This window comes from Lethenteron reissneri, chromosome 44 (genome assembly GCF_015708825.2).
Source record: "Lethenteron reissneri isolate LAM-NWPU_2019-01 chromosome 44, ASM1570882v1, whole genome shotgun sequence".
Lineage (NCBI taxonomy): Eukaryota > Metazoa > Chordata > Hyperoartia > Petromyzontiformes > Petromyzontidae > Lethenteron > Lethenteron reissneri.
Genome location: NC_083822.1, coordinates 1,307,605 through 1,318,568, shown reverse-complemented (window position 1 = coordinate 1,318,568; position 10,964 = coordinate 1,307,605). Strand labels below are relative to the sequence as shown.

Here is a 10,964-nt window from a genome sequence, read left to right as displayed (position 1 = left end):
CTCACGACTGCCCCCCCCCGTACCCGACGATTCCATTCCGCGTGAGATAGCAGCCCCAGGAGCAGTCCCCCCTGCTCTTGTGGCGAGGGGCGGGGCTGGGTGGGGGGGCTACTCCCTCTTCTCTGATTGCGCTGCACAGGCGCGGGCGGGCGTTGGTCTGCGCGCTGCTCCGCTGCTTCCCTCGCGGAGTGTGGGGGCGGGGGTGGTGTGATGCAGCAGCCCCGCCCCCCACCCGAGCGCTGACTCCCGCACTCGCTCCGAGCCGCCGCCTCCTCTCTCCCGATTGTCGCCTGCGCGCTCCCGAGTCGCGCCATGCCCGCACTCGCCTAAGGAGCCATGGAGCCCGGCTCGGAGTCGCAGCCGCCGCTGCTGCTGCCGCCGCTGCTGCTGCTGGTGCTTCTGCTCGCCGCCCCCGCGACTCTCGCTTCAGGTAAGAGTCGCTGCGACTCGAGAACGGAGAGTTGCTCGCGACTTGTTTCCGAGCGACACTGGCGATGCCCACAGCCGCCAGTGGTTTTGACTTGCGGTTTGCATCGCTGTCAACGCCTTGTCAGTGCCCTACCTAATTGTAGACTAATTCAGACCTCATTGGTCACCCCGTGCCCCTTACAAATCTCAACGTTCATCCTACAAAGTCCCATCACCACAATGGAGAAACACAAACAAATAGACCACAAATTACGGGGGGGGGGGGGGGTGCCCGTATTGAAACGGCTGTACACCGTATGGACCTAAACACTCAAATTCCCTGCACAAGAATACGGGGTACGACGGGTTGACAGCGGTGGGTTTGTAGTTGCTGGCCGCTGTGTGTCTCTTTGCAAGTTTACAGTCGCGCATTTTTGCTGGCAACTAAGCGTATGACCGTATCGCTCGTTAATCAATGCTCCCTCTTCCACAGTTATTCATTCACTCTCTGCGGGGTTTCTGTTGTTTACTGCACCAAACTTAAACGCCGTCTTGTGTTGCACTCATTTACTGAGGATTAAATATCGCGGTGTAACATCGGTTGCGTCCAAAGGACCGGTCGGCATCGCATACCTCGAGTCGTGTAACGTAGTGTGTGTTACTCCCTCTTGAGATACTCTCTCTATCAAAATTAACCCCCTGTACATGGTATATAGTAAACAACAAAGACAAACATCTCCCCGTGTAGCATTAACAGACTGTTGGGGCAAGCGCTGTAAGCGAGTAGCACCTATGAAGGCTACCGGCACGGCAGTGGTTGACCAACACCACGCCCTGCCGCCTTTGTCTCCCTCGTGGCGATGTTAACGTACCGCACCAGGCACTCATTTGAGGCCGAGTCGACCTAGGGGGAGGCTCACGACCGGTTCAGATCATTAATCGTTACCGGTGTTGGTGGCCGTGAGCGGGAATCGAACTCGGGTCGCTGGGTTCGTAGCGTTGCGGTGACCGCTGCACCACCGCTACCCACGTAGTAAACACACACGTGGCATTCCACCACCATCGCTCTGTCTGCAATTGCATTGCGCCAGTTCTTCTTGAAATTCCAAGTCACCTCGTTGCAACCACAGTTTTAATGTGTTGCTGTCATGCGCTTAAGCGCGAAAAAAGAAATAAAAGAAGAAATTACATTAAATTGCGCGAACAATTGTAAAATTAACTATCGGAGAGGTGTTGGGGTTAGATCGCGTAAATATAAATGTGTCGTTAAACCGGCCACCACCCGACACAGCCAATTAGTAAGGGGTTTGTCACGTAAACAAAACGTGCCAAGTCGTTAGGACAGTACACCCGCTTGTGTGTTGGAGAGTAAACCCACAAAATGTACAATGTTGTGTTAAATTGTAAAGTTATAATATTTTTGCTGGAAAAAGTCATACAGTATTTAATCGCGTGAACGTGTCGTTCATAGAGAAAGATTATATTATTATAAAGCGACAGCAGCAGCGAGCGGAGGCTGCGTGTGTTGGCAGATCAGGCGCCAAGATGCAGGAAAACAAATCCACGCGTCGATTTGCTTTCATGCATCCGATGAACACTTGAGATGTTAACAACGATTAATTGAATGGAAAAAAATGCCTTGATTCCATTTGGTTAAATACTTTGTATTTTTAATAAATGCTGACTTGTGTGTGTGTGTGTGCGTGGCTCAGCGATTGCGCGAGCGCCGCCCCAGTCAGAATGGTTGCGAGTTCAAACCCTGGTTGGGGGTGGTTGACTCGAGCACCACTTTTAGGGAGTTGGAGGAAGAGGAGGTCAACAGGGGAGGGCTGTCCGATGGACAGACTCGCCCCCGCCAGAGGCATGTGGAATTTCCACCACAGACTGGCTTCCCTCTGGGGCGAAGGCTGAATGCGCGCGTGCGGAGTAGGAAGGAGCCGCTCGCCACGCTGGGGTTGGTGGCGCACACGGGATGTCGTCACTCGCCCCTCTTTACGCTTGCACCAACTAATTGAGTTTGTTCGCCTCTCCAGAGGCGGGAGATGGTCTAGTCAATATTCAATGCTTGCAGCAGCAACGAGGACTGATGTTGTGTTAATTTGGATGACAACACGTTTTTTTAAAGGGTTATCCATTCCACGTGTTCCATGGGATATATTTCTTCGCAAATGGCATTTTAATGCAAAGTCGTTATATGTAATGAAGGCAAGGATGATTCCCGAGGGCAGACGAGAATTCGATGACCTATTTTGTTTAAGGCTGGACTCTTGGAAGAACGTTAACAAATAAGCGCATCGCTCTAAGACAAGCAGCGACAACGAACAGAGCAAATATGTAACACTTCAACAGCAACGTAGAAGTTTCTAAGAAGCAAATAATTAGAATAATTCCATGTATATCGCGCTTTCATCAAGGATCTCAAAGCGCTGTACAGGACACAACAGCAGCCACTCGGTTTAAAAATTATGATATATTATATTACAAATATATTTTAAAACTTTCCTAAGCGGAAGCATGTAAATAGATTTTCAGACGCATTTTAAAAATGTCCACAGACTCGGAGATCTTGATATCTCGTGAAGGCCGACACGAATATCCTTCACTCCAGCCCGCTAATGTCCGCGTGTGACAATCCAGGGGAGGCTGGTTTGCGCGTGGAAAGGAAACCGCGTTAACGACAGCGGCGTGATCAATATTCGCGCATAACACCCACCCACGGGCGCTCCCACACTCCCACCGCCGTCGCCGCCACCACCGCTGTCGTGCTTCATCGCCCCCCCCCCCCTACCCGGGGGGGGGGGGGGGCATTGTGGAGCAGAATCTCACAGCGCCAAAGGGCCTGAAGAATCGACTCCTCTCGCGCGGGGACTGGGCCAATCCCACGCTCCCGCCGCTAACCAGTCCTCGTGACACGTGCCATGAATGAGAAGCCACGCGTCAACTGAAAGGGCCCTGATTTATGCGTTGATATTTGACATGCACCCGGACCTGTTCCCCCTGAAATGGGGACCCAGACGGAAGCTTGCTCCTCCTCCCACCAAAAAAACGCACACTCACTCACCCACTCACCCACTCACTCACTCACTCACCCACTCAGCTCACTGCAGGTCACATGACACACTTACCCACCCACTCACCACACTGTATGTCACATTACACACTCACCCACCCACTCACTCACCCCACCACTCACCCACTCACCACACTGCAGGTTACCTCACTTCTCTCTGCTTCTCTCCTCGCACTGCTCCACTTTGCAATCCTTCCTCCTCCCACCGTCATCTCTTTTCGCAAACTAGTCGTCACTACTACGGTTACTGTTTCCATGAACTTCCCTTACCGAGTCCTCCTTCCGTATGAAGGGCTCGACGATGTTACCGAACGGTTCCATTCCCTCTGGACGCACCACTGGGTCCACCACCACCTCACCTGCGCGTGTCACTGCTCCAGAGTCTGCGGCAGTACAAGCCGCTTGGCTGCTCCTGCTGCTTTGCCCTGTCCATGGAAATTGCTCTCGGGCAGTTTAAATTATTCACTATATTTTCGTTTCATCTTGAAAGTTTAAAGGATTACCCTCAGAATATATTCATGTAAAAAGAGCAAACATTAACATGTTGGTTTAATGAAAACACTGATTTTCTGCTGCTGGTACAGGTCACTGGAACTGCATTATCGCTGTTCTGACTCACTTTTACATTAATAAGATAACCTGACATTCCTTTCTGTAATCCTGCTGTAATGAATTTAATGATAATCATATTTAAATGCAATTGCCACAAGCATATTTGATGTCAGCAATGATTATTTGATCATACTACATCTCTGAGGTCACTTGACATTCATTATATATCCCTTCTATCACGTTGGTATTTGCTTGCTCAAGTAAATACTCGGGTCATTAGTTTATTATTGCGTCTGAAAGCTTAAATGCAAATCATGTTGTATCACATTCTACTCTTAGAATTCCACAATTCAGCAGCAATGCGGTGAACTGTATTTAATCTGCACTGCATACTCCTGTTTTGTACACTGTGTGTCCATGGCAGTGTACCCGAGGGTTTGGTGTGACAGAATTAGATTCATTCACACTTTTGCAATTACAATAAAAACGATTACATGAGGTGACGGGAACAATCATTTAAATATTGTAATGCCACCCGATTGAGTTTTGTATTTCATGTTTGTTGCCCTTCCCCTGCACCTCCGATGAGCACGTTAGCTACGTACTGTGCAAAAGAAGTTCAACACGCACACGTACATTGTGAACGGTCATTTAGTGTGTATCCACTCAGCTGACTTATGTGTGTGTGGGGCGGGGAGGTAATTTTCCTAATTGTGTGCATTATGGAAAGTGTGGATTATTATTAACACTGATAAACATTTAGCAGGCCATAAGAAACACGTATAATGTCCTCTGGATTGGGTTTGTAAAAAGAACATTTCCAAGTCGATTGGCACGCGCCGCACGTGTGTCAATCACTAGAGGGCCCTGCTGCCATTCGGCGAAAAATATTCAATTCCCTCCTCGTGGAAATTGTGGAGTTTTCGTTCTAATTTAACTTTTAATTATGCAATTAAAGCACATTATGAATTTAGCAGGTTTGGAGTGGTGGGTGCGGTGCTGGACACGCGACTGCACTACGACACCGGCGATCTGATTTCGATTCAATTGTTTTGGGACCTCAAGGTGGAGGGAAGCGGAGGGCGATTTCCCCCTCCCCCCAACCCCCCTACTCGGATCCACCGCTGAGTGGAGAGCGGAGCCGAGCGTGGGGTGGGCAGCATGCGGCTCTGCACTGCAGCGTGCAGCTCGCTCAGTGCACCGGGGAATCCCCACCGGGGCCTTCTCACGCGGCTCCCTGCTGCTGTTTCTGCTGCCAGGATTCTGTCGTCTCCACCATCGCCACGGTTTCATTGGTGGCGAGACGGGGGGGGGGGGCGTATGATCCAACAGGCACGGTAGGCACTGTGCCTAGGGTCTCCAAAAACTAAAGGGGCTTACGAAACCGAATTTTTACCATATCTTTTTTGTTTGTATGTGGTCTTGTCCGAACATTGTATTTGTTATCGATAAAAATGAACGGCATCCTTTTAAAGCTGCGTCATCGGATATGATGATTATAGTAAAAAATAGTTGAATACATTTTCGCTTATAATATTTTTAGGATTACCTTATTTTTTTCAATAATTTCAAATTAAATGTGCTTATCTGCGGCACACAGCGTGCTCTCATCGAATGAGGGCACAGAGTAAATAATGAACGTATCAGTAACGACATCTGTCCAGCACCTGGACGAAGTTGCGCGTGAGACAAGCGAGCGACATCGGCGGTAGTAGTGACATGGGGCAGCAGCATCAGCTGTAGAGAGTTAGCACTGACGGCCTACGAAACAAAAGTGCTTAGGGCCTACAGGAACCTACATCCGGCCCTGGAGGAGCAGTGACGCTGCCTAGCGCTGGCGCGTGTACCGCTTGTCGAATAATTCCAGGCCGTCCTGGTTATTATTACTGTGGGCGTATTAATAAAGTACACACCGTCTGCTTCGCAGGAGATTGTTACAAAACAAATCTGTCATTTTTGGAAGCGAGTAGCCCATCGTGTGCCGGCATCACCCACCGATTAGCACGGTTGGCGACGTGCGGTGCAAAAGAAGTTCAACATATATACATACACATGGACTCACACAGAGACCCATAGACTCGCACAGAGACCCATTGACTACTCACACAGACCCATAGACTACTCACACAGAGACCCATAGTATTAACATCGGCCCCCTACTATGAAACTACTCCAGACTTATGTCTACGACATACAGCGCTGTGTAATAGACTTGTCTTATAAGAATGGAAGGGATATAAATGTACTCATTTATCATTATAATTGGGTACACAGCATTAATTCCACATGGCTAAACAATCACACAAAATAATTCTTGTCACTTATGGAGAATGCAAGCAACAGAGGATGTATGTCCTTCCCAGATCTGGCCCTCCACACAAAAGTAAAATTATTATTCACATATCCCACCATCTACATGGCCTTCTGCGAGTGCATCATTTCATCAGCATTGATTCAACGCAAGACAACCTGGACCGGTCTTGCAAGGCAAGTGTCCAATCAGCAGAGGGAGGTTTGATTGAAGACTGGGTGGCTGGTGAGATGTGTGAACAAACATGTAATTGTTTATGATTTCTTTTGTTGCTTGAACTGTTTCTCTTATTATATAGCGCCTTATTCCAAGGTGCTTTGCAGCAATTTTAACATTGTACATGAGATGATAGTGGTTGAGAGAGAGAGTGGGGTTATTAAAAGTGATGGTGTAGTCGTGGTGGTAGGAGAACAGACGGGAGAAGTCAAGTAGGGGATCGGGTAGTAATAGGGGTAGTAATAGGGGTAATGATAGGGGTAGTGCTAGGAGAAGGCCTGGTCGTAGCGGGGGGCGGAGGCAGGGACTAGTAGCAGGATTGGCTAGATCAGTGATCTTCACTTATTTTCAGAGGGGGGGCACTTTCGCCGATAAGACATCATCAGTGTGAGGGCCGCCACACATTTGAAACCATTGGGGGTTTGACAGCCACGATGATGGGGGTGTTTTTACGTGTTGTGTATTGTCGGGGGCCGCACGTCAGGGGCCACACTAAAGGCCACGAGGGGCCGCCAATGGTCCGTGGTGGCCTTGCAATGAAGAAAAGAATAGAAATGTGAGAGTCGTCCATATTCCTTGGTTCTTTCGCGAAAGTCACGTATAAGTAATTTTTAAAAATATTGAAATAAAGCGAATAAAAATATCACGACGTTTCGATCGCAACACAAGCGGTCGTCATCAGGTGTTGGGAGGATTCCTTTTTCCTGATGACGACCTCTTGTGTTACGATCGAAACGTCTTGATAATCTTTATCGCTTTATTTGTTCTATCTACGTGACTTTACCGAAAGAACCAAAGAATATTAATTCCTGCAGCCACGAACGTTCTAAGTCAAAATTTGTGAGAGTCATTGGCGAATAAATTATTGAGATGCAGAGAGAGAAATAGCGACGGGCCGAGGACAGACCCTTGGGGGACACCGACAGTGACCGCGGACGGAGGGCGGGAAGAGAGATGAGACTGGATCCAGGAGAGGAGTGTGCTGGAGATTCCGAGACTGGAGAGAGTGGAAACAATCCCATCTACTTCTGGGAGTGCATTGCCGCTAACGTGGTGGTACGAAGTGAAATCCTCCACTCACCTTTAAGAGGCCAACCCATCGTGGTGGCGCTGTGCTCAGGGTGCACAGATCACCGTCGGATTTCCCGGCCCCTGCGGCGTACGAAGTCGATGCGGTCCTGAAGCTTCGTCCGTCTATCGAACTTCGTATCGTGAATAACGAATGACATTAGTACGATGACGATGTGTTTCCCAGCCTTCATAACTTACCGTTTCGTACTGTAAACACTCCAAAACTTACCATTCACGACAAGCCACTTCGTTGATCTGTCATTTGTGGCCAGGTCGCTTCTGAAAAAAGATGCTAATAGCTCAGTGTCTTTTACCTGGTACGATAAAACGAGCTTAATTTGTCTTTTTTTAAAGTGATTTTACCTTTCCTATACTTTGCACTAATGCCGTGTTTTGCATTGTTTCTTGTTGTAACGTTCTGACCCCGTGCTCCGACTGGACATCTGTGGAAAAAAAGAGCTTCATAGCTCATCGGATTCCTCCAGTCTAAATACATATTCTGATTCTCTAAACAAATAGTATTCACGCTGAAAAGAATGTTTTTTATCCTGCATGGTGTTAAAACTAAAAAAAACGACATAAATAAAAGAAACAGTGTCCTGTCAAATATCTTCACACTCATCGGTGTCGTCTTGGGTGCTCCATAACGGAGAGCTTCGCTGCGTGCCGATTAGATTAGCTGAGACGAATGTTCACAAACACTCCGTGACCGATTGCGATGCGCAACGCTCAAGAAACCGTGCCTTGTTATAATTTGATTTGTTAATCATATAGCACAGTACTGTAGGTGGATACTTACACTATATATTACTTTTATTGCATTTGTAGTGGGATGTCACCATGTAATGCAGGCTCTAGAGAGGCACGGCGTGCGATGTATTGTCATCGCGGACACCACTTACATGTGGGTGCAGTACCGGCCCTAAAGGGGCTCGGTGAGCGCTGATCGATAGCGCTGGATGGCACCACGCTCGGTGTGCAGTGCCGACCCCTACATGATAGGGTGCGGGAGTGCCGGCCATGGAAATAGGGATACTGAAGGCCGTGGCACTCTGGTTGACCCCAGAAGACACGTGACCGGTTGAGTCTACACAGGGGCCCCAAGTGGGGGCTAGGGGGGGTCACGTGTCAGGGTCGAGATCCTGCTCGAGGATTTTCGAAGGTGGTCGTGGCCAAGGGCGGAGCCAGCCACGCCGCAGAGGATCTAAGCCGGGTCCCCCAGAGGGACCGGCTGCTGTTGTTCATCCTGAAGAATCCTTCGTCTACGTTCTACGTTCTACAGAGTCTCCAACACGTGGAATGGGACACAAGCTGCGGTCCGGTCCATTGTAGCTAGTTACAGATGTAATTTGTGTAGCGAGCCTGGTGGTCCACCACCATAGTTGTTATTCTGTTAAGGGGCAGTTACCCCGTTGTTTTGGTGTTAATACATGTGTTGCCTCCAAAGAGGACATTTGCGACTCAGTTAAACTCACTACTCATTTATTATTTAGCAAAACATTTTTTCCATTAAAATAATGGTAACAAATCCAACGTTCGCTGTACTGAAACTTTGCAAGTCCAATATTCGCATATCGAGGTATTGCCGTCTTGGGCCACGGACATTCTTGGGGGTCTCGTAGGCCTGCGTTTAGGAGCCCAGAGTGTCTGTGCTATGGAGCGGTGGGATGGAGGAAGACGCTTATATTTTCAATGTTTTGCTCTGCAGGTCAGGGTGATCTTTACAGAAAACCAGGAGCAGCAGAGATGGAAAGCCTCTTTAGGCAAAGCGCATGATCAAAATGTGACAACGGGGCTCCGAATGCCGGCACAAAAGTGTGTTGTGTCCCCAGGAAATCCTCACTGAGCCTCAACACGCATTTATGATTGCGTGGTTTGAGATTTTCGGCCCGTCTCTTGGTTTCGCATTGCTTGCCGGTCGTACGTGGCACGATCACAAGTGGCATGTCCGTATTGTAATTGGTTTGGGCGCTCGGGCTATTTAAACCCCTTGACAACGTTTCCTAACCAACAAGTACAGAAAAGCTTTTTTTTACAAATTTGCTCAGCGGTTAGTGCCGCATGATTCCATTATGATAAAATAAACAGCAGTCAATTGTGCATTATTATCATTCAAAAGCGAGGAGTTAAACTGCCCTTTTCGGCTTAGGGTTGTCCTTTGAAGTCAGCAAACAGCATCGCCGAGCATCGGAAAGTCCATCTGCCGAGTCTTTATGCCGTTCGCTTGTCAACCCTGAAAGTGCTTGGCTTTTTTTGTTGGCGTAGGGAGATTGTGCACAACGAATTGAAACATTGTTTCATCGCAAGGTTAAACTTTATGAATATACGTCCTTTGCTTATTTCGGAATACCTCACTGGGTCTCGACAGTTACCTTCAGGAGAGTCCTGCATTGCGATGTTTTTTTCCTCCAGTTCCTTTCTCTGGTGTCTTGCGTGTGGGAGGAAACCGGAGAATCTGCAAAGCCGCACGCTGACGAGGGGGTGACACTCAACGCTCTGCACATGCATCGATTCAATAGTCCTTCGTTGCACTGCCATATAGCCACTTTGCAGCCTGAGCAAGTCTATAGCACCTGGTATTCACTGGTCATCTCGTATCCATGTCCACAGCAGGCTGCACCTTGCTTACCGTCAGATCTGCATTCAATATATATTTAAAACATCTCAAATTGCATACAACTGTGATGTAATGTATTGTACAACACGAACAGTATTTATAATCCAACGGAATATCTGCCTTCCACCAGTGACAGTTGATCAACAGAGGCAGATTCTCTTTCTGCAATTCGATCAAGGGAAGCAGTTCTTTCGACTCGTGCGCGGAGGTGTTTGGTGTTTCTGCCAAGGCCAGGCACCGGCCGGCACCCGCGGTGAAGTTAGAAACTTTGGCCGAGTGTGGTGGGAGTGGGGGGTCACTCGACCTCGGCTGTTTGTAATGGAGATTGGGGTGGCTACTGCGCTCCCTTTGGCTTTCCCTACACGCCCCTGTAACGTTTGAATCCGCGGTGTGATTTACACCACAAACAGCAGCAGCGGAGGCGGAGTGGGGATGTGTCTTTGTGCACCGCGAGTGGGGGGGGGGGGGGGTAGACAAAGTTTTAAAGAATAAAATATGTTTTTCGAGTCCAGATTGGGACTGCGTGAAGTGGTCGTGTCCATCCAATATGCGCACGTGTGTCACGTTGTCGTTGGTCTTCAATGAAAATTGGACACCAGCACAACCGTGAGCAGACGACGCAGCTCCAGGTTAACAGACATGGGGTAAATTTCGATTTAAAGCTTTCGTGACTGCAGGGATCCATCTTCTTGGTTCTTTCGGTAAAGTCACGTAGAAGG

General features: G+C 48.6%; 1 protein-coding gene across 1 annotated transcript in view; it reads left to right on the top strand.

Annotated features, from left to right (window-relative positions):
- Positions 1–314: 314 nt before the first annotated feature.
- The window catches only part of LOC133353676 (carbonic anhydrase-related protein 10-like), a 468,369-nt gene continuing 457,719 nt past the window's right edge, over positions 315–10,964 (top strand). The window contains exon 1 of the mRNA XM_061570106.1: positions 315–430. Coding sequence (XP_061426090.1) covers positions 337–430 — 94 coding nt within the window. The 5' untranslated portion in view covers positions 315–336. The remainder of the gene's footprint in view (positions 431–10,964) is intronic.